A 23,936-nucleotide genomic window follows, 5' to 3' on the forward strand; every position below is an offset into this window, starting at 1 on the left:
CTAGCACCGTCCCAATAACCCACTGTCTCCCTCCATTCTTGAGAACCCTGGCTTGTTTCGATGTCTGTGTCAGCATACACCCCGCATTTGTTTTATTTTTAACCAATGCTTCCTCTGCATATGTTTTAACACTTTCCTCTCATATACCATAGGACAAACTTCAAGATCGGCTCATCTTAGCTACCCAACCTGTCCCATCCCAAATGATGTCTCGAAGCCAGTCTCTCCCTAACCGAAATCCTAGCATCTACTAACCTCTAATCATAACAGTTCCTCCCTCAATATACACTCCTGGAAATTGAAATAAGAACACCGTGAATTCATTGTCCCAGGAAAGGGAAACTTTATTGACACATTCCTGGGGTCAGATACATCACATGATCACACTGACAGAACCACAGGCACATAGACACAGGCAACAGAGCATGCACAATGTCGGCACTAGTACAGTGTATATCCACCTTTCGCAGCAATGCAGGCTGCTATTCTCCCATGGAGACGATCGTAGAGATGCTGGATGTAGTCCTGTGGAACGGCTTGCCATGCCATTTCCACCTGGCGCCTCAGTTGGACCAGCGTTCGTGCTGGACGTGCAGACCGCGTGAGACGACGCTTCATCCAGTCCCAAACATGCTCAATGGGGGACAGATCCGGAGATCTTGCTGGCCAGGGTAGTTGACTTACACCTTCTAGAGCACGTTGGGTGGCACGGGATACATGCGGACGTGCATTGTCCTGTTGGAACAGCAAGTTCCCTTGCCGGTCTAGGAATGGTAGAACGATGGGTTCGATGACGGTTTGGATGTACCGTGCACTATTCAGTGTCCCCTCGACGATCACCAGTGGTGTATGGCCAGTGTAGGAGATCGCTCCCCACACCATGATGCCGGGTGTTGGCCCTGTGTGCCTCGGTCGTATGCAGTCCTGATTGTGGCGCTCACCTGCACGGCGCCAAACACGCATACGACCATCATTGGCACCAAGGCAGAAGCGACTCTCATCGCTGAAGACGACACGTCTCCATTCGTCCCTCCATTCACGCCTGTCGCGACACCACTGGAGGCGGGCTGCACGATGTTGGGGCGTGAGCGGAAGACGGCCTAACGGTGTGCGGGACCGTAGCCCAGCTTCATGGAGACGGTTGCGAATGGTCCTCGCCGATACCCCAGGAGCAACAGTATCCCTAATTTGCTGGGAAGTGGCGGTGCGGTCCCCTACGGCACTGCGTAGGATCCTACGGTCTTGGCGTGCTTCCGTGCGTCGCTGCGGTCCAGTCCCAGGTCGACGGGCACGTGCACCTTCCGCCGACCACTGGCGACAACATCGATGTACTGTGGAGACCTCACGCCCCACGTGTTGAGCAATTCGGCGGTACGTCCACCCGGCCTCCCGCATGCCCACTATACGCCCTCGCTCAAAGTCCGTCAACTGCACATACGGTTCACGTCCACGCTGTCGACGGCCAACACCGCGGTTCCTGGTGTGTCCGCTGTGCCGTGCGTGTGATCATTGCTTGTACAGCCCTCTCGCAGTGTCCGCAGTAAGTATGGTGGGTCTGACACACCGGTGTCAATGTGTTCTTTTTTCCATTTCCAGGAGTGTACATACATCACTTTTCATACAAGATTCACTCCAGTACCATCCTCGTCCAAAAGTACATCATGTCCTTCTTGAAATCATAAAAAAATTGTATTTCTTTGATTCATAAATCAAAAGGTGAAGAGAAGTGACGATAATGCCGCCAACCCGTCAAATTAGTGGGAATTGAAAAAAGTGATGGTAGAGGTTTCGTTCTAACAGTGACCACTGTACGTTGGAAGTCTTGATTCGAGCAATGCCCTCTACTGGTGCAGTCGCCTGATTTCCACTTTTCTGAAATTCCAGCCAACATTATAATTCTATAATACCATACACTTAATCTTACTTCTCGCATCCACTTACCCACCTCTACACAAATCCTTTGCCGACTCATCAAAGTCTCTAATCTAGCTGCCTACATTTAATAACTACATTACCTACTATTAAGTGTATCCAGCTCTTCTCATCCTATCCCTTATTAGGGCTCTTTCTTTACCCTTTTCGCTTTACTTTTGCTATTTTTGTTTCTCCTGATAACTGTGACTCGGCTAACATCCTGTTTACACTTACTCCAAATCCCTTGTTTTCTTACCATACGCCCTTTTACGTGACACTCTTCTGCATATCCTAACACATCTTCTCTAGCGTTCCTCTTCATCCTGAACTCTCACAGAACCACTGAAACACTTCTGTCTGGTCCCATACCATCATTGTTAACTATCTATTCAACAATGTAAAAACATGTGAAGACTTTTACCTATTGAAAAAAACTTTAAAGCCTTTTTCGTATTACTTTAAATTGTTTATGGTAGAAGAGCGACATAATGACCACCTACCAACCCAACCACAGCCGTATGACATTGTTGTGCTAATTGCGGTGGGCGGCAGACGTGTTCCAGTTCACATGTCCAAAAGTGAACGAATCGGAGGCGCAGCAACATCCGCGCTACTCTGACCCGGAGGACTGCCAGTTCTTCTACGTCTGCATCAACGGGGAGGTGCCCCGCCGCAATGGCTGCAAGATGGGGCAGGTCTTCAACGACGCCACGCGCAGCTGTGACTGGCCTAGGAACGTTCCCGAATGGTACGTATTTGGCAACCAACTTAGATTGGAAACGTGCATTCAATTTCTCCTCTCGCAACTGCCCTTGTTAATAACTTTACAGACATATCTTTTGTTCAGGATTTTAGTGTTACGTAATTGAAGTATGGGAGGAAGTAGATGAATGGTAGGCCTAGGTACAATTAATCAGAGCCAACACAGACGACCAACAAATTTATATTCTGAGGGAGATAATTCAGTTGCCTTGAAGCTCTCCTCATTCAAGAGGCTTTCATCTATTCTACAATTGTTGGATAGCTGTTCTGTATATCAAAATTACGTGACACAGTACGAAATTCGTAGATGTTATATTTATATTTTAAATGATAGTTTCCTCATACAATCGAAATATATAAACATGGAGATAATTTTAACAGAAAAGAAGAAGCAATGAAACTCAGCGATATATGGACAGTGGCGCAACAGAATCGATGAGAAGTTTTTATCTTTGGCGTACTATGAAGGAGAGTTATATTTTATCTTTGACAAGGTTTATCTCAGCTATCACATGAAATCCAGACCACGCCCACTTTTCACGGTATTTAGGGCGCTCTTAGACGTCCGACTCGTCAGTCGGCAAGGCTCGGCACAACGTCAGGGATAGGAGAGTTCCATGGATCACGGCCATACAACCCGGAAGAATTCTCAGCAGCCGATCGTTTTCTCATTTCACTGTCAGTCTTTAATGAAAACAGTATGGACACAAAAAGTCTTTTGAGATATATTTAAATTAAGAAATACTTTACAATTGTCTATTTACGTAAATCAAAACTTTTTCACTATCAGTGCACCGTTCATAATCACAAGCACAAACATATTATTATCACTCAGCCTCCATGGCCCGGTGAAGTGCGTTGCCGTCTAGCAATATGGATGTTACAGCTTCATTTGGTAGTGAATAGCTTTGTTTTTCCTATTGTGGAAAACACTGACACAGGATTCATTAAATCTAGTAAGGGTAAATGATAAGTTGCTCGATTAAATACACAGCGAAACTGACAGACAAGCCGTCAGAGCCACACAAGCTGTCAGAATCACATTAAATCGACAGACTTGCATCATGTTGGGTGCCACACGATCTTCATTTAATTATTACTTCTCAGTGGCATCATGTACACATAACAGGAGGTTTATCAAGATCCTAACATTTATAATACAAAATGATTGCGGCGGAAACGCTGAAAGTAGAGAAGGTGTTAGATTTCACGTTACATCGACAACGAGACCATTAGAGATGAGCACAAGTTCGGATTGCGGAAAGATGGAGAAGGATATCGATCGTCCATTTTTCAAAGGAACTATCCTGCAATTTTTGTAAAGTGATTCAGAGAAACCACTATGTGAATTCCATTTCTCTCATATTCGAGACAGCTTTCTTAAACGTTGCGCCACCATGCATAGTTAGACTGCTAACAACACACCTCAGTACATTAGCGTACGAAATTTAATAAAGGCAACTCGTATGCATATGTGTATACATATTCCACTGCTCATAAGCGTGCATCAAATATTGGATAGATTTCCATTATAAAATTTGTTATAAAGAAAGATGGGAACAGCCTACAGGCCCCCTCACTTCTATTCTCTTTGTCGTTTTCGAAGAAATACTTAGCTGATAACACGAAAAAATTACCAGCAGGTAAAAATCTACTCGTTTTCACTTGAAGCTGTAGACAAATCACTATTTAGTCTTTTGTCTGATTAGTAGGAATGAAATGACGATTTCAAAACATTAATTCAAGTTGGCGCTGCAGTCGCTGGTAGTGTTGAAAAATCAAAAAATCCAACATGGCAGCAAGCCACGCCCCCTTATCTATCATGAGACAAGCCATTTCTCCTTATCTATGATGTCACAAACCGAGACAAGATGGTAGTAAGCCATGCGTTTCTCCTCCAAACACTGTGCAATAGTTTACCGTGGAACAACTAACTACTATGTAGTATTTTAGGAGCCAATCACAATGCAGCCCATCGTGGCTATGCTGAAAAGTACCTGACAAGACAGGGATGGAAGTTCACTGTCTCGAAGATAAGAACGTGCACCAAAATAAAACTACTTGTTTAAAATAACTAACGATTTAGAATACAAAAACAGGTAGATAGGTTGCGTGTCATAATATGTAAATGTAATTAAAGATCTCTGATTGTGAGCAGGAATTCGAACTTTGCACCAATATAAAATTATTTCTCAAAATATGTAAGACTTTGAGCACAAAATAAACATGGCACTACTATCATAACTTAAGTGGTCTCCAAGATAAAAAAAATCACGTGGCTTGCATATTGGCACTACTGGTAAAACTGATAGGTAAGGTAGCACTTGTTAACACTCACAAGTTCAGTATCCATACCACAGTTTTCAGGCACAGTAAATCCTCGAACTCAACATTTCCACATGTAAATTGTCAATATTACTAATGAAAATTCATGTTGCTCACTTACTGGCACTACTGAAATTAAGTAGAAATCAGTTGAAGTGCCTAGTTCAGTCTTTGTACCATGTATGAAATGCACCAAATTACATGAAAATTGGTACTATGACGTTGCGAAACACGCATGGTCACTACTGCTGATCTAACTTACGGCTCAAAGTGCACTAGTCGAAGAGAATTACCAAACAACCAATGTTATTTCCATTATGTTGATACTGACAACCTCTGATGCTCGAAAAAGGAGTTTCATGTAGTTTACTATTCATCCATATAACTTTCTAGTCTTGGAATGCACTTAGCATAGAAATATGATCAGAATTCCTACCACTACAAATGCTTCTTGCTGATATGTCTAACAGCGATTGTCCATACCAGTAACAGAAACATTTGGAAAGATGGAGCTATTTAAACGTGTTTCACAAAAAACATACTCAGCAGTAGCAATGCATATTTGTATAGATGAGAAATATGGGTTAATATGTTTTCAACTACACACTTTAAAAGTCACCCAAACATTATAGTCATCCATACTAAGATATTAACTTTAGTTTTTACTATAAAAAGTTTGTCATCTTCTGCTGACAATGCTAATCCGTGCTATTGCACAGTGGAAAAACGCTAAGTAGGCAAGACAGTAATAGTTGACACAAATAAATTGGCTTTCAGAACTGAAACAGTATTTTAAACCTGAAGCTAACAGTCTATATTTCATAACTTGACAGTTATGTGCAGTATCTTGACAGTGGGTGTCAGTTACTGGAGCTTAAAGCAGAACTCTAGCATCAGTAGCTGATAGTGTGTATATGCAGTGGGTGTCAGCCACTGGTGTTTCAGCTATTGGGGGTGTCAGCTACTGTCAGTTACTGCGTGTGTGTCAGCTACTGGTTCTTAAAATTGTATTGTAACACCAATAGCTGACAGTGTGTATGTGAAGTAGGTGACTGCAACTGACACAGACACATGGCAGAGACTTACACCATGCCAGAGAAAAAACTGTAACAAACTACTCCATTTTACAGCAAGCTTTGTAACAAATTGCTTCATTTTACAGCAAGCTATGCAACAAATTGCACTATGTTTCGGAAAAAATTGTATCAACCCATCTTACAACAAAATTGTAACATATTGCCTCATAATACAGTAAAATTTTAACCATATGGACATGTTGCACAAGTACACATCTTAGCATAACTGGTGGTGTCTAGTGTAACCATTTTCAGGTGTAACTACCTCTCAGTCTAACTGTTTTAGAGTGTAAACATTTTCTGGCACATCATTTTCCAGGATAAACATTTTCAATTGTGATAGCTTCCCAGCGTCAATGTTTCCCATTATGTTTGTTTCCAGTGTAGACATTTTCCAGAGTAACCATTTCCAGTGAAATAGTTTACAGGGTAACTGTTTACAGTATAATCATTTCCAGTGGAACCATTCTCCAGTGTTACCATCACCAGAATAACTGTTTTCCAATGTAACTGTTTTCTCGTGTAACAGTTTTCCAGTACAATCGTTTTTCAAGGTAATTTCTTCCAATGTAATTGTTTCCAGTGTAATTGCTTTTTCACGAATGGTACTAACACGCAAAATGCTTAGTCAGGTTTGTGAAGTCACATGCCACAATCATTGCGGAATCATGTGGTCAAGGTAAGTGACCTGTGAGTGATATTGTGACATCATAGTAAAGAGGTATGACTTTTGCCCACATGAACAGGTTACTGGGCTGAGCAGTTGGTCTCACAAATCTGACTAAGTGTTTCATTTCTTGGAAGAAGTTTTGATGAAATGTTATACTGGTAATGTTTACACTGGAAGTGGTTACACTGGAAAATGGTTACAATAGAAAATGGTAACAGTAAAGAACCGCTACATTGGAGAACTGTTACACCAGAGAATGGTTGCATTGGAAATTAAGTTCACTTGGAAACAATTTAGTGGAAAATGGTTACACTGGGAAACAGTTACACCATAAAGTGGTTACACTTGAAATGGTTATAACGGAAAATTGTTACACTGAGAAGTGGTTTGGAAAACTGTTACATTTGAAGATTCTTACATTTGAAAATGGTTATGCTGTAAAATGATTGCACTGGTAATGATTACACTGGAAAATGGTTACAGTGAAAATGGTTACACTAGCAAACAGTTACAGTGGGCTTCACCATCTGTGCTAAGATGTGTACGAGTACGATACCTACGTATGACTACAATTTTGCTTAACATGAGGCAATTTGTTAGAACTTTGCTGTAACATGGGTTGTTACAATTCTTACTGTAACATAGAGCGATTTGTTTCGACTGTTGCTGTAACAAGGGCTATCCACCACACATTTAGGAGAATTGTAATCACCCACTGCTGATGCACACTGTCAGTTACTGGTCTTAGAATTCTATTTTAAGATACAGTAGCTGACACCTACTGTCAAGTCATGACACATACGCTGTCAGCTTTTGGTTTTAGAATACTATTTCAGTTCTGAATGCCTGTTTGTTTATGTCGACTGTCATTGCCTTGCCTGTTTAGCACTGTAGTTTCACTGTATGACTGCATAAGTTAGAATTATCAGCAGATGACAAACGTTCTGTTAATAAAGTTGTTACCCTATCGTGGGGTCACCATAATGTTTGACTGACTTTGAAGGTTAAAGCATAGCAATACTCATTTATTTCCTATATGAATGTTTATTACTGTTGTTCAGTATGCGCCAACTTTCCCGAGGTTTTTGTTAGTGGTATGGATAGTCAGCATTTGCATATGAACAAAAAGCAGTTACTATCTGTAGGCATTTTTTTTAATCATGCTGCTATGCTAAATCCATTCCAAGCATGGGAACATGTATGCATGAACAGTGAACTATCTGAAACTTCATCTGTGAGCATAAGATGTTGCCAGTGCAAATTTTGCGGAAATAATATAGTTTACTATAATTCTCGTCGAAAAGTGCACTTTAAGCTTTTAGATTTTCAGTAGTGCCCATGTGTGTTTTGAAATGTTACAGAACCAATGTTACTGTATTTTAATGAATTAAATGTGTAATACATATATTGAAATAAACTTTGTCTTTAGCTATGTTTCATCTCTGTCTTGTTGCACCACTGTCTTTGTGCATGTTGTGTTGTACGTAAACTTTTCATGTTATAACGTCCTCCTTGTGTATTAAGAAAATATGCTGTTTAATTGATACTTTGTAATAAAAGATCTTGTCGAAACATCTACTTCTCATCCTATAATGGTGCTTGGTCAGTCCTTTTGTCTGTGTCTACATTGTTTCTTTCTGTATGTCGTCTTTTGGAGCATTACGATTAAATGTTTAGTATTATCTAGTAGCTGCTATCGGAAATACAGCTGCAGTACTTCATCACATCCTTTGATTTCTGAGCTGTTCTTCCATATGTAGTTTGTTACAGTTGTCATTCCATCTTCGAATGTATTCCCTTCTATTTATATATCCTGATAATATGTACGTATTTCCTGCAGACTGTATCAGTTCAGTAAAGTGACTCTGCTTGTAGAGTATTATTTATTCATTGACAGTCACACAGCAATCACACACAACTACCAGCAACCATCTCCAGATCATGTTAGTACCTTAGAAGTACATTAACAGATTAGTGTATGTTCAAGCACATCCAATATCACAAATGTAGCGTGTTGTACAAAGACAGGACATGTATTGCCAAGGCAATAAATTGAATTGAAACAGCCGCTGGTGACAAACTGGTAATTGTGTATGACCATTGCGCAATTTTATCGGTGAATAAATAATATCTTGAAACGAAACATATCATGGTATACTATCCCGTCAGGGTATAATGTCCCACTTCAGAATGGTTATTGTTATCAAGAACTGTACACGCTTTAGTGTACAAATACGTCGTCCATAATGGGCAATTTGTTAAGGGCTAAGACTGCTTAAATGTAAATAGTTATTGCTACACTGCTTCAGTCACTTTTATTCTTATTACAACACCACCACATGCTTCGGTGGTGAAGCCATCATTTTCAGGTGAGTTATGGTATATTTAAATTGTTGAATTTGTCTCTGCAAAGTAGGAAACAGATGCGTATGTTACAAACGAGTTTAACAATGTAAAAGTATCCTAGAACACCTGAAGAGATGGCGTGATCATCGAAATGCATAGTGGAAAATGGCTCTGAGCACTATGGGACTCAACTGCTGAGGTCATTAGCCCCCTAGAACTTAGAACTAGTTAAACCTAACTAACCTAAGGACATCACAAACATCCATGCCCGAGGCAGGATTAGAACCTGCGACCGTAGCGGTCTTGCGGTTCCAGACTGCAGCGCCTTTAACCGCACGGCCACTTCGGCCGGCTAAATGCATAGTGGTGTTAAAATAAAAATAAAAGGGACTGATACAGTTTACACATAATTGTTTCCTGTAGTATGTATACAAAACGTGAGTACCGAAAATAGGAATTACTATAAAGATTCGCAAAGAGTCGAATTTCACATAGAAGGTGAAGGGATGGAAGACAGAACTGAAATGCGAATACTTATGTTTGGTTATTTATTTAGTCATTCTAGCCGACGTTCTAGATACAACAATAGACCTGTAATTGTGAAATTACTCTTTTCCGCGACCGAATGGTTTCGCGTGTTCAAACCCATTTTTTCCCTTCCGACGCAACCATTCCAGATTTCAGGCTATTTATTCTGTTCCTCTCACTAAGGCCATCTGAGGATTCACAGCAACTTTAGTTTTTAGTTATTTGCTCTTGCATTTGCACCTAACATCAGTAAGGGTGGCTAGAGGTAGCGCACCACGAGATTGTGTGTTAATGTTCTGGGTTAAATCCCAAGCTCTCCGCAATCTCTTGTGGAATGAGGACAATCTAAACTGTTGATGATGATCTGTCCTCTTACTGGGACGATGAATCTGGCGACCCTCTTGCTGCTATTAAAGAGAAGGAAGTTATTTACTGGTACCAGGTTTCATCTTCTTGGTTCCTTTCGTTTACTTACTTATCCATAACAACAAAAACGCAATGCTGCGCGACGCAAGCACTCTTCATAACCACCCACAGGAAACAGAGCGTGTAACGGGCAGGAGAAAGGAAAGGATGAAGCATTAGCATTAAGATATTATTCTCTAAAGCAGTGTGGGATTCCCACGTGGTCTAGAACTATCATGGATTAATTTGAGAGTATTTGGTATTCCCCCTCCCCCCCCTCTCCCCCAATCCGTTAATATGTTTCTGTTTTCCTTCTGCGTACTGATTATTATCAGCTTGTTGTCTTATCTCTTATAATTTGCAAACCATTCTTGTTTGTCAATTTTTTTCTGTAAACAACACTTTCTGCTGCGTCTTGTTACGTTATTTCGCCTTCAGCTAGGTTCAAACTTCTTGACTCTAGGTTTTATAAGACACAAACAAGTTCTTCTTCTGGTCTGTATTATTTTACTATATTTCGTAAGTTCAAGACTATGGTGGCTGTCAGTGAAATTTCGCAATACTTCTTCCTGATGTCTCTGATTTGTTTGCTCCATAGTCACTCAGTGCTTTGTTTAAAGTATTCCGGCCTCACTGACCAGTTTTTATGCCTATTTCTAATTTATACGGTACGTTCTCTTGCGGATACTTTCATTTGGCACTGTTTTTAAAACTAGTTACTTAATGTAATCACTCCGTTCGAATATGATATACTAATTCGCTGTTAGTAAAATTTATTTCCTGCTACGATTAATAAGCGTTATTTATTATCTGTCTCCTAGCTGAATGACTGGTATTTCTGCATGTATTACACTTTCGGCAGGTATAGCAAATTAAGCTGCAAATGTCAAGCACTTTAGCTCAGTACTGTATTACTCAGGTTCTCTATGTTAGTAATACAATCTGAACCATAATTTGCAGTTGCGGATATGGCTGTATTGGATACGTGGAAAATATAGTAATCAACGTGTTTCGTGTTGATAATGTACAAGTCAATAGCTGAATTTTCCTGAAGCCACTGCATCACCTAAGCTGAGTGTAGTTGCCACTGATGGTACAAAAGACTTAACATCTGTGGGGTCTTATGGGTAGCTCCAAATTGTTCTGAAAATAGTGATTTTTCCGGCAACGCGACCTGATGTCGATCCCTATGACAATGATAAGCTTTCTGTGACAAATATGGTCCGAGGTGTGGATAGCAGAGCATCATATTCCATCCTGAGTCCTGTAGAGATCAACAGGCTTGATTCATTTGACTTTACAGATCACAAATTTTAATGTGAATGTCTGATGATTTTGTTCAGAGCATCGTTTGTATCATTGATCTGCCAACAGACTTGACAGTTGACTGAAATTTAATTTCTATCTGCAAGTGAAACAAGTGTCGTTGTGAATGACGCGAAATCTGTGGAAATGATGGATGCGGTAGTGGGTAAATCCAATTCCTTGTTTATTTTATTTGCATCAGAACACAGTATGTGCAGTTTCTGATACAGAAATCTGATAAAAATTACATTCCCAAGCTGAACGAAATATCGCAGAAGTCAAACAATTTAAATTAATAGGATGCGTAATAGATGAAATGTTGTCTCGGAAATACAACATTCAGGATCTTGAGGAAAAACTGAGCGTTTATGTCTCCACTATAACACGATTCTCCATGATAAATGACACTGATAGCTTGTGTACTCCCCTTATCTTCTCTCTATTATCTCCTGTGGCATCATAACTTTGGGCCAAGTCTGTATTTTCACAAAGGACACGTGGGCAGTCTGATGGCATTTGCGAGCTTTGTTTGAACCCTTATTCAAGCGTCTCGGAATACTCAGTGTACCGTATGTGTCCATATTCTCCGTCATGGGACCTGTGGCTAATAATATGGACTCATTCAACTGCAGTATGTAATCAGTAAATACTAGATCGAAAAATGATTTGCACATGGCTGAAACTTACTTAAATTATGTGCAGAGGGGTGTACGCTATTGAGCAACCTACATTTTTTGTAGGCTTCCCGTAGAACCGAAAAATGATGGTACAATGATTTCTTGGTATCGTGTATTGTGGCAGTATTATTTTACAAGTTCCAAGATCGAGTACTTTTGGATCAGATGATTACGTAGTCAAGAGGAAAAATAAAAATGAGGCGCCAGGAATTATTATTGATAACAGTTAATAGTAATAATGAGCCATAGTAGTGTTGGTGGTGTAAAAGTTTGAGGGTAGCATACGCTTTTGTAATGCTAATATTTATTGCAGTTCTCTGTAACTGTAGTACTTGCAGCAATTCTATCTGCTTGTAATAAAAACTCGTATCTCATTAATAACGTAACTATTAGAAAATGATAAAATAAGGGTGTAGGAAAAGTCGTGTTACATAACATTATGCACAAGAGTGTAGATTTTTAACAGCAACTACTAGTTTTTTGTTGATTCACTTACAGATGATTTTACACTGGTATCACACGTGACAAATCGATGTAGCAATGTACAACACAGTTAAAAGGTAAGAGTAAAACGCTACTGAAAGCTAAAAATATTTGTTTTTTTTTTTCTGGCATATAGCTCATCAGGTCTAGTGCGCAAATGAGTTAACTGATAGTGACAAATGCAGTGTCCCACTGCTCATTCACATTTCATCACTAGTGACAGCACATATTTGCACACACTACACAGAAACATACATATACTTTTCAGCTGATGTCAGGATCACAAAGATACTTTTACCTCCCCCCCCCCCCCCTCCCCAATCACTCTCTTCGTGATTTCCCATTTGTCTGTCAGGAAAACAGAGTCCCCATTTCTTTTCTAAGGAAGAGAAAGTCGAGCTTAGAAAGAAAAGATTCTTTCGCATATTACTTTCCAATAACATGCATTATACTATGAAAGTGTGTTGTAGAACAAGAGAGGTGTTTTAGCATTTATTTGCTTTACATATTTAGAAACTTTGTATTATCTAAATAATTCTTTAATTTATAGTTTTTTTTGAAAAATGTGATTTAAATGACATTACAAATATATTGGTTTTAGTTATCTAACAAAAGTATTAATAATGGAAGTAGCAGTAACAGTTGTTCCTCTTTTGTAATAGAATATTCTTTTTATTTTAATTGCAGCAGAGACACAGAATTTTGGTTTGTGTGTTTCTCTATTTTCTCCCAACTAGATGTGCGTACCAAAGAACTATGTCACAGAATGTATAATAATATACACACTTAAATAAACTTAACAGAATGATAGAACATACAACAATCAAGTTAGAGAATGAATATAGCACTGTAATTAATAATAATAACAAAATATCCGGTATAATTAACGTTGTTTTAAAAATCTTCACAAGGTGCATAGAAATGGAACAGGCGTGCTAGTAGGAACTATCCTAACATGTCTGAAGCGTGTTTTTATCCCAAAACCGCATATTCAACAGGTCCATTTGAAGATGGCATGGATATGAAGGCCAAAACCTATCGTGGGCTTAGGTAAAGTACATGTCAGCAACTGGAGCGGCCTTACATTAATTAATATCATGATACGACCTCGAATCATTTGGGAAAACGCGAAGCAGCCACTAAACGGAATGTTTTGATCACTTAAATATATCCATTTTGAATAACCATGAACCATCCAGTGTAACGTCAATGAATAAAAGTACGCAAAATAAAGCAGTTGGAGTTTATCACACATGCTAACTGTGGCATATATTTTGATCATATGAGTAGCTACCACAGAATTACGTGTAAGAAATTGAGCATTCTGTGTCTGATAGCAACTGTCAGTCTATTAGGTGTGAACTGGGAACGATTTTTATCCAACAAATTAATCATTTTATTATTCAGTTATGATGTGATTACCTAGCCTTCCGAAACTACTTCGATATATATTCGCCGAATGCGAATTACTTGGTTTCAGCTAAATTAGGTATAGGTGTACTGCCTAGGACATATAAAAATTTCTGCCGCTCGCGATAAGTGGGAAATACGGCGCCGAGACCCGGTACGCCACAAATTTTCACATGTCACCAATAGGAAGTACATCTATAAATAATACAGCTGAAGCCAAGTTATTCGCATTAAGCGATTTTGTTTCGAACTTATATTTGTATCACTGACAAATAAAATGCCTTTGGAGCTATGCCAAATTATGCACATTATAAAAAGGAGTGTTCCAAAACTGAAACCCTGAAAGAAGCTTCATGTTAAACTGTCCAAGTCAGACGTAAGATAATTTTATATTATACGATGTAAAGCAACTTTCTTCATTCTGGATAAATAAGAGTGAATCCAAACTTTTGACATACTTATCAGTATGTTTCAGCCTCTACAGTCAAAATTCGTTATCCATATCGCAAAACATACCCAATGACTGCAGCTTTTTGTCAGAATCTTTTATTGATTCAAGCAATTAGGAGTAAAATATTTTATTAGATTGTGGGCGAATGTGGAAGATTATAGCTAAGAGCGGTATGTACGATATGTTTCAGTGCGGACTGGTACAAGGGCGTGCTGACAGACGAGGAGCTATACGCGCTGGAGCACCCGAAACCTAAAGTGAAGTCGCAATCGGCATACAAAACGCGCAACGGAGGCCGGCAGCGCCCAGCGACAACGTCGCAAGAGGAGGACGCAGCCTAGTGGCCGCCGCGGGAACTACCGTCTCCCAAGTCTTCATGCACCACATGCACAATGAGGGCAGCCTGCGTCCTGTATGTGCCCCTCCTTCCAGCGAATCCATCCTATTAGGTTAAGGTAGAAGACAGTGACAGCAGTGATGGCAGTACTGCACTGGTCGTACGTTCCTTAAGTTTTACAAACTTATTCGTCTCGATTTGCATATCTCAAAGCAATCACATCGATTTTTACTGTCACTTGCATTTGCTTCTTGTCATTGAATTACACAGCTATGCTGCAGAAAACACAAATTAAAGCTTCTGGAAATTCGAAACATGTTCAATATTGCGCCTCAGATGTCATGTTAAAAGTAATAATCATTATATTTATAGCTTATTTTACTATCAAATAGGCTAAGAGATGCATGTGATTCAGCATTGCATTATAATCTTGTTTTCGATAAATAAAGCGTATGCAAATTTCCGATGAAAATTACCGTATATTCATACCTGTAGTTTCGCAAAATAGTTATTTGATGTGTCTGTGTGTGTGAAACAGGGCAAATGAGCAGTACTGGAATTACAATTCATTAAGAAAGAGTTGCAAAAACACACTAGAAAGTTTAAAGTAAAATCTCCTCTATTATTACACTTGCTTCTGTCTCTCCCCGTTTCCATTTGACGTGTCACTTTACATGTCACTACATTTACGCTACGTGTCCTCAAGGTACAACATAACAAATAAGGGGAGTTACAGCTGAATGTGTTGTGGAGAGAGAGAACTATGTCTGATTTAGAAGAATACGAAAGAGAGCAGACCCCAGCTTTACTGAACGAGGCAGCGAGACACTCATTTGAAGTACCATACATTAAAGAATCCATAGAAAACCTGAATGCAGGTGGCTCGAAAGGGATTTTAGTCCACTTCCAGTTTAGGAATCCACGTCTTAACCACTGCACTGAGTACTCGGTTTGTTGAAATTATAGCATATCCGAGAGATGACCGTAACTGAACTAAATTATATGTACTCTGCATTTATGTATGATGTTACCTTTAAAGTGATATCGCTGTACATATGCCGGCTTTAAGCTGTCACGACTACGGAAAGTTCACAAATAGCAGTAGTTTCTGATGGAAATATCTGTAGTGGCTCAAGAAAATGCTGTAGGAAGACCTCTTAGAGAATGTTTAAATCAGCTTCTGCCCGTTAGGGTGGGTTAAAATTGAGGACGAGCTTCGTAAATGCTCAGAATGTCGGAATTATGTTGTGGAACTGTGCAAAGTGTTTAATGAACTTTAGAAGATCAATAAAGACAGAAGTAAAAGAAGGAAGATTTCAGTTTAACAGTTTGTCAACAAAGAGACCATTGGAGTCTGAACACATGCTGAACTGGACAACGAAGTCAAACAAAATCAGTTGTTACCTTTTCAAGCCACCATAATGGATTTTAGGGAACCGCAAATAACTTACATTTGTACGGCCAGATTGGGACAGCTCCCCACGAATTCGTGTCTAGTCTCATAATCATTGCGCCAACTCTATCGATCAATGTGCAAAGAGCTTAAAACGAAACTAACAAGATGTCAAATGACTGTAGCTCCTGTACAAAAATTCAAATGACTAGCAAAGAGAAGTCGACACAATACGTTCGATGTAGTGTTCGTCACAGCCAGACATACTAGAATCATCCGGTCATAACTGTGGGTTCTTTGATTCCTTTGGGAGACGGCTGATTGGAACTACAAGATGTGTAACATTAGTCCACTTCATTACAAGAATGATAAAAGGATTTACTTGACTTTATACAGTCCATTGACACAGGAACAAGCCGAAAATTTACAACAGCCTTTGAACAGTAAAGCATCACTTGATGCACACAATTACAAACACTTCTCTTGAAGTACAAGTTCAATATTTACAAAAGTACAGTTTTATCTGAGACTTGAATAGTATTGGTGACCTAATTAGATGATGCCAATCACTTCATCGCAAAATGGTTCAAATTGCTCTGAGCCCTATGAGGCTTAACATCTATGGTCATCAGTCACCTAGAACTTAGAACTACTTAAACCTAACTAACCTAAGGACATCACACAACGCCCAGTCATCACGAGGCAGAGAAAATCCCTGACCCTGCCGGGAATCTAACCCGGAAACCCGGGCGTGGGAAGCGAGAAAGCTACCGCACGACCACGAGCTGCGGACACTTCATCGCAGCCACATATAGGATGGAGGGAGCCATCCTTCTCCAGGAGCACCCCCCGTTCGTCATTACGGATTGCATCGAGCCGTCACTGATGTCTGTAGTACTGATGCTCGATGCCGACTTTGGTGTGGCACCACGATCTTTCGATGATAACACAGTGTTGAAGTGAAATATGAAAAAAGTATGTTTCACTATGCTTGATAAAGAACAATAACTGCGAAACATTTTGCAGTTTAAGTTCGTAAATAAGATAAGAAAACATATTTGACTTTGAGACGAGTTTTTGTGTGGATTTTTATAGCTATAGATGCAGTGGCCAATTAGGTTAACGCAAATATCACTTTCAAAAAATTAAAAACTGGCTGATTCACTACAAGAGTGCAGAGAGCATTTGAAATGATTGCTTGTTAACTTAGTTGCTCTTAAAAAGAAAGTAAAAGGACTATAGAAAGCATTTAATGACGCAAGTGATACTGTCAAATGAGAGACCATACCAGGTCTCTCATACTCGTGACACCAGCGAATTACTACGGTATTAATTAGATAGGATCTGATTTCTCACAGGGAGGTTAATCATATCCAGTGTATCCAGGAGAAACTATAAGAAATTGTGTAAAAATGACATCGAACACTGTAGAGTGGGTGTTGACTAGAATATGCAGGAATTCTAGAAACTTTACGAAAAAGCAGGAACAGAATAGCTTAGGCGTATCCAGGTAAGTAATTTATGGGAAAGGACTTCAAAATATGCCACAGGGATAGTTGATTAAGGAAATATTTATAACAAAATATATTAGAAAGGAAATAAACCAGGGCGTGCACTGAATAAGGACAGTCATAACTTCAGTCTGTGGACAAATCTACATTCAAGGTAGAAAGAGCACAGCTCGGCTTTTTAATATTTATAGCTCTGCAAAATCTCTACAGACTGATAGCTCTACCTCCGTGTGAGATTTATGTACTATAGTAGTTCACAGATGGAATCAGGAAACAAGCAGTCAGTCTGATGCAACAAATAATTTGACAGAAAATAATGGAAAGGGATTCTTAAGCGACACAGAAAAAGGGTCTTATGGCAGTTAAAGTAAGATGTGCAGAAAACGTAGAGGAGTTTATGCTGATACACTATATGTAAGAAAATGACACTGTAGGCGGACAAACTGTTGTCTCTTCCCAGTAGAATAGGTACCACTTGCTAATACCTTACAACATAAAAACCTATTTATTTACGAACGCACAGACGAATTTATGGTCATATGTACAGATTGTTGAAAATAATGCGTTTAAGTTTCTGCAAGTAATGGTACAACTTCGGATCTGCATTCTTGATAGTGTATCATAAATACAACTTATAAGACGAGTAGCAGTCGATCTCGATTTTCCCTGAAATGTTGGAATGTTTGGTAAATTTTCTTCCAGGGTTTTAAGACAAACTGAGATACATCAGAAGGAAAATCTTCTACGTTGACAGAACTACTTTTCCAAAACATGGAGAACTGTTCCTTCCATCCGTCCAGATTTTTTAATTGTCTCTAAGGAAAATTATTACTCTTTCAGATGATTTATTTCGTGTGTATACAGTTTCGAAGGAAGCTCTTCCATGCTATCTCTAGACGTTGAAATATGCTCATGGTTGAAACTGATCGATATACATTGATCTTAATGCGCAGCACACTGAATTGACAGCTAAGATAACTTCTTGATTCCGTCCCACCCTTTCGTGAAGGACAACAAAATCGACATCTTAGAAATAGTAAATGTTTTTATATATTAAAACTTTTTGCCAGAATCCTCATTTTGTGATCTTCGAAAATTTGTCCTTGATGTATTGTTTTATAAGTAACCCATAACATATTTCCAAAGTTTCTGTCATTACCACAATCATTCTGTGTGTATAGTCCTACAATCTCACAACAGTTCGAGAATTGGTAGTACTTTTAAATTGGTGATCCTTGGTATAGTTCTACTTTACATTACCCGCCTGCCCAGGCTTCGCAAGCGTAGTACGAAGCATCTAAGGCCGGACGACTTGCTTGGCGTAGTGGTACTAAATTTTACACGCAACCTCTCCTCGTGAAGCAGTCTGTATATTAGTGACAACAGTATCAAAATCCATGCAGTGGTTCCTTGACATACCGACGGAAAACCACGGCATGAGACTTTAATATAATCGTATGTATAAATTTAGCGAGAGGGTGTCCTCGTGATGGAAATATTTTAAATGGAACTCAGAAATGCTTAGCAAAGGATCAACCTGATTCACTGCAGTTCCTGCTAATTGAATTTGATTAAAGGTTCCTGTGTTTTGCTAGCGATTATTGATAGAGGCCATTTTACGCTTTAAACTTATCTTATTACTTAACATTTTACAGCAACATTTACGCTACTTACCGTTCTACCACTCAAACGATAACTGCTAATTAAACTTTACCGATTGCAAACACTTTAAATGTCGAGAGAGAATGAAAGTAGCCTGATTACTATGAAGGTTAATAGTCTAACTTCTTTCTGTTGCCTTTCTCTTTCATAAAATCTGCATTTCAATGAAGGTTTAAACAGTCACCCAATTTTTTTCTGTCGTCATTCTGCAGATGGAATTACAGTTTATTCTTGTTGATGCATATCATCATAAATAATAACCTACCCTACCCAAGTGATGAGAGATCAGTTACACTTACTTACACTGTATAAAAGCATTAGGCCATGAGCTCGTTAGAAGTATTCAGTATTTGTTCTCATTCTGTTTCGAAATCTTCATCTCCAAGTGTATCCTCCAATTAAATTCATATATGATATTTGTAACGTAATCGCACCATCATACATACTTACCACAGCAGTCACAATGTCTTTCTGTTGTTGTTTTGCATTATATGTGAGATGTTTCGGGTCACAGACGCTCGTCATCAAGCAGAAAAGACAGAAAAAACTCTTAACTGTTATTTATATTATCAACATACTGTCATCTAACGAAATCTATAAGTTATTTGCCATTTTAATTATGATATTAATTTAGTTGGTAGCATTTTGTTTCCAAAAATATTATTTAAGAGTTTTGTGTACCTTGAAGCTTCATGACGAGCACCAGGGGCTTGAAAAATATCGCAACTACGTTAACGTTAACAATGACATGTACACTGTGAGTGGTTGCGGTAAATGTGTATAACCTTCATTACGACACAGTCACGAAAACCAATATTGCCAATATGTAAAATAACTATTCCAATCGTAATATCTTTCTGCACTTAGTCCTATATGCTGCTTCAGCCCTTATGAGATTACGTAAGCATCTACTCGTGCTTCTTGGTACAACATTGAATTTTCTGACTGCAATTATGGAAGAATTTGAGATTAACGTATTGGATGAATTTTTTTATCCGAAACTTCTTGCTAGCATTTTTGGTACTCCTAAAATTTAACGATGTTAAACAGTAGCAAAATACGTATGAAAATACGTATGATGAGAGTTTTTCCCCTGCTTCTGTTTGTCTGGCTCTTATACTAATCTCACATGGACTACTCTGTTGAAGTTACTTGCTAAAGTGCCAGCTTGCTTCACTTCCTCTATAGCCTTCCTTGTCTTATTAGAATCGCTAACTATTCTGCATCTGTTGTAATTTAATGGAAAGTGAATAAGCCATTTTGAAATACTACTTGTTCTAAATTCTACTTTCATTTACATTGGTTCCTTCTCAATATACAAATTAAAATATGGATGCACAGAGGTGCAGCAAAATCTCACTCCTTTTCTCACTTTCTATTTACTCATTTCTCATTTTTGTCATTTCCAGGTGATATTCACAAATATATTTTAAAATGTTCTTTAGTCATTAGATCAGGGGTAGCCTTATCAAAAGGTCAAACATTTTACTTAGTGTCATGAAAACTTTCGTCGCACTGGAATGCTATAAAATATTCTTGGTTTTGCTAATTTTCCCCAAACATGTCAGAGTAATATCTACAAGTCATCTGCGTGTTCTACATGCAAACTTATAAGTGTTCGAAAACTCAATTATTTTGAACTTTTTACCTTTCAATAGACAAAACATAATATTTTGATGCACTCTACTAAGCAGGAATAGCAAACAGGTTAGAATGTTGTAACTTCTTGAGCGTAGATTTTGAAACTAATTTCAACACAGTAGAACTCCTAAAACATGACTTCAGCTGCTTTTATCACCAGAGTAATCCCCTGCTTTGGGGACACGAAAGTTAGTAAGTTAACGCATTTTATACTTTTAAATCCACTGATATCATATAGATTAATACTTTGTGGTAGCTCCCTATCTTGGCAAAAAGTATTCATCGCACTGAAGGAAGTGATCAGAATTATATATGAGGCTCACTCTCGCACCCCTCCGTTAAGTATTTATTTATTGATGACATTTGTTGTCACCCAATGCATTTGAGTTTTCGATTAACTGTCATATTTAAAATGTCGTGCTAGAATGAAAACTGATCTATACTACTCTCTTGTGAACACAATTTTTTCATCGTGAGGAATGAAATATATTGTTGCAATCAACCTTGAAAAGCAGACTGGTAGAATATAGTGATGTCTCCAGATGCGGAGTATAATTTGCTTCTCTTTGACACCTTCTTCAACTAGTCTGCCATGGAGTTTATCTAGAACAGAAATATGCAGTCAACTGTAAAACTTCAAGTGACCAGAAAGTAAGAAATATTGTAACTTCTTCTTTCAAACAGAAACGTTACACATTATAGCCTTTACCTGAAATACTGTCTATCGAACTCAAATTTAATAATACATAATACCGTTGCATGTTGCCCGTAATGTTCATACCAGCTGAGCTCTCAAGATACGACTCACTGTTTCAACTGTGGCAGTACTTATTTTCCAGACTTGATAATAGCTCTCCCAATTACCTTGTTGCACTAGCACTTGTTGAAGAAATGATATCGCAGATGTATTTCTTAGCCACAGCGTAGCAGTTGTTTCGAGAATGAACAGTTCACTCTGCAGCAGAATATGCCTTCTTTGGAGACTGTTTGGCAGGGGCAATGCTCTTACCAGAACGCTGAGGTCGGCGTTCCACTCCTGTCCGGTTGCACAGTTTTAATACGTCAATATTTTCCACAACTACGCACACCAGAAGAAAGCAAAATGAAAGGTTCGTTTTAGGTATTGTGTGGATTCCATAGACGACCTCCTGCAATTGTCCGATTGGCGGTTTGATGAAGGACACGACTGATTCCTTTTCTTCTCTCTTCCCCCCCCCCCCCCCAAAAAAGTCACCTCTCCTCCACTGCCTCTTTTTATAAATGAGCTTGTGATCAAACTTTGAACGACCTCAGTACTGTTGGGATATTAACGAGTGATAAATAATTATTTATATGTGTTAGCTTTTTCCAGTCCGTACTCCTGAAGTTATTAATCTCCTTTCTCCAGTCTTTTGTTTCATTTCTCTAATGTTATGGTAATGGCTATAGCATGTTTCTTTTTTTTTAACTGCAGCACCCTTCTCTTTCAACATCACTGCAATTTGTATATCATACTTGCTGTTAATTTAATTTGTGAGTCACGTGTAATTGCTCCATTAATTTCTCTATATCTGTAGATTTTTCTCCTCCGGTATATGTGTATGCCTCATTTCACTCAAGGTTTTCTCTTACTTTCTTTCTCATGCCTAACCTATTTTTTACGTCTCTGTTTATTTTCCCGTCTGATACTTTCGCTTCTTTTCATTAAACTGCCTTCGATGCTTTTGCTATGTGCTGTGAGATGTTCAGTCACACCACTGTTGTGTAACTGATCAATGTCTATTCCCTGGAAAAATTCATTCTTGAAGTTAGATGGTTTCATGTCATTATTAGATTGTACCTGACGACCGCTTGATTGATATTTTATATTCTAAAGTCTTCGTTTAAGATCTATGCAAATGTCTATCTTGAGAATAACACCCTGAAATGTGAATTTGCCACTACTAATTGGAACCTGCCACAAAATCATAGGAATTTTCAACCCATTTCGTTATTCAACATTCTCTGCTAAAATTACCCCTTTTTAATGTTTTTACTATAATTTTTTGGCATATTACGGTTAAAGTATTTTAGTATTGTTTAGTATTAGGTATTAGATTCTCAGGTCTTACCTCCTTGTCAGCCTGGAATATAGATCCGATGGTGGCTGGTCCTCATTTGGTTCCGATGATGAGAGCATTAATTTAGTCAAGTAACATTTTAGTTAAGGTCTTTACGACTCTACCTGAATCGGGAAATTGTAAATAATAGCTTGTGACCGTCAAGACGTTAGCTTTCACAGTGAATAGGTTGCCATATTGCTAAGAAATCAGACACGATATCAAGAAAATCTAGTTGCAAATCCCCGGACGGTCATTACATTTTATGAGTGACTCCCTTTAGAAGGCCATGGTTATACCTTTCCCCCTGGGTCCTCTTCACGCCACTCCCTCCTCAATCTCCCTCCCCAGACTCATTCCAACTAGTGCACCATGCCTAAGCAGAGCGTTAAATCAAAGGAAGAAGCGAGAAAGCGCAATAGCTTTATTTTAATCATTCTTCTCTCGAGGTGTTATAAACACTCTGAATTACACACGAAACTTTTTTTCATACTGAGACAGCCATTAAAAGATTTGATTGTACATCCTTAGAAAATGGTTTCTGTCTTTACTGACATAGTGCCATTACGTTCTGCACTAAGTCGTTGAACGTCAAAGGACGAGAAGGTGCTTCGTCTTCTCACAAATACCTGATTCACAAAGACAGAGAGAAAGAGAGAGAGATTGAGAGAAAGAAAGACATGATATCTAGACTCGGCACTCAAAAATGTCTCCCTGCAGTAACAATGTTGGCTATGTGAAAGTCCGCAATTGAGGACTATCTCCCGCCCGTTGCAACCCGTTCATTCGTATCTTGAATCCAGCATGCAGTTAGGAAGGCAAACTGTGGATAAGCCAACGAGGTAATGCATGGGTGAAAATTATGACATTCTGATTGCAAGAAGAGTTGTTGTCTGGGACGTTATGTTCATTTCGTGGGAAGAGAATATCTCCCAACTCAGCATTTTACAAGTCCAATACTG

General features: G+C 38.8%; 1 protein-coding gene across 1 annotated transcript in view; it reads left to right on the forward strand.

Annotated features, from left to right (window-relative positions):
• LOC124723113 (protein obstructor-E-like) overlaps positions 1-15,161 on the forward strand; it is an 83,562-nt gene extending 68,401 nt beyond the window's left edge. The window contains exons 4-5 of the mRNA XM_047248295.1: positions 2,467-2,662; positions 14,543-15,161. Of these exons, the coding sequence (XP_047104251.1) occupies positions 2,467-2,662; positions 14,543-14,693 (347 nt within the window). The 3' untranslated portion in view covers positions 14,694-15,161. The remainder of the gene's footprint in view (positions 1-2,466; positions 2,663-14,542) is intronic.
• Positions 15,162-23,936: the final 8,775 nt, after the last annotated feature.

Source organism: Schistocerca piceifrons, chromosome X (assembly GCF_021461385.2).
Source record: "Schistocerca piceifrons isolate TAMUIC-IGC-003096 chromosome X, iqSchPice1.1, whole genome shotgun sequence".
In the NCBI taxonomy this organism is placed as follows: Eukaryota; Metazoa; Arthropoda; class Insecta; order Orthoptera; family Acrididae; genus Schistocerca; species Schistocerca piceifrons.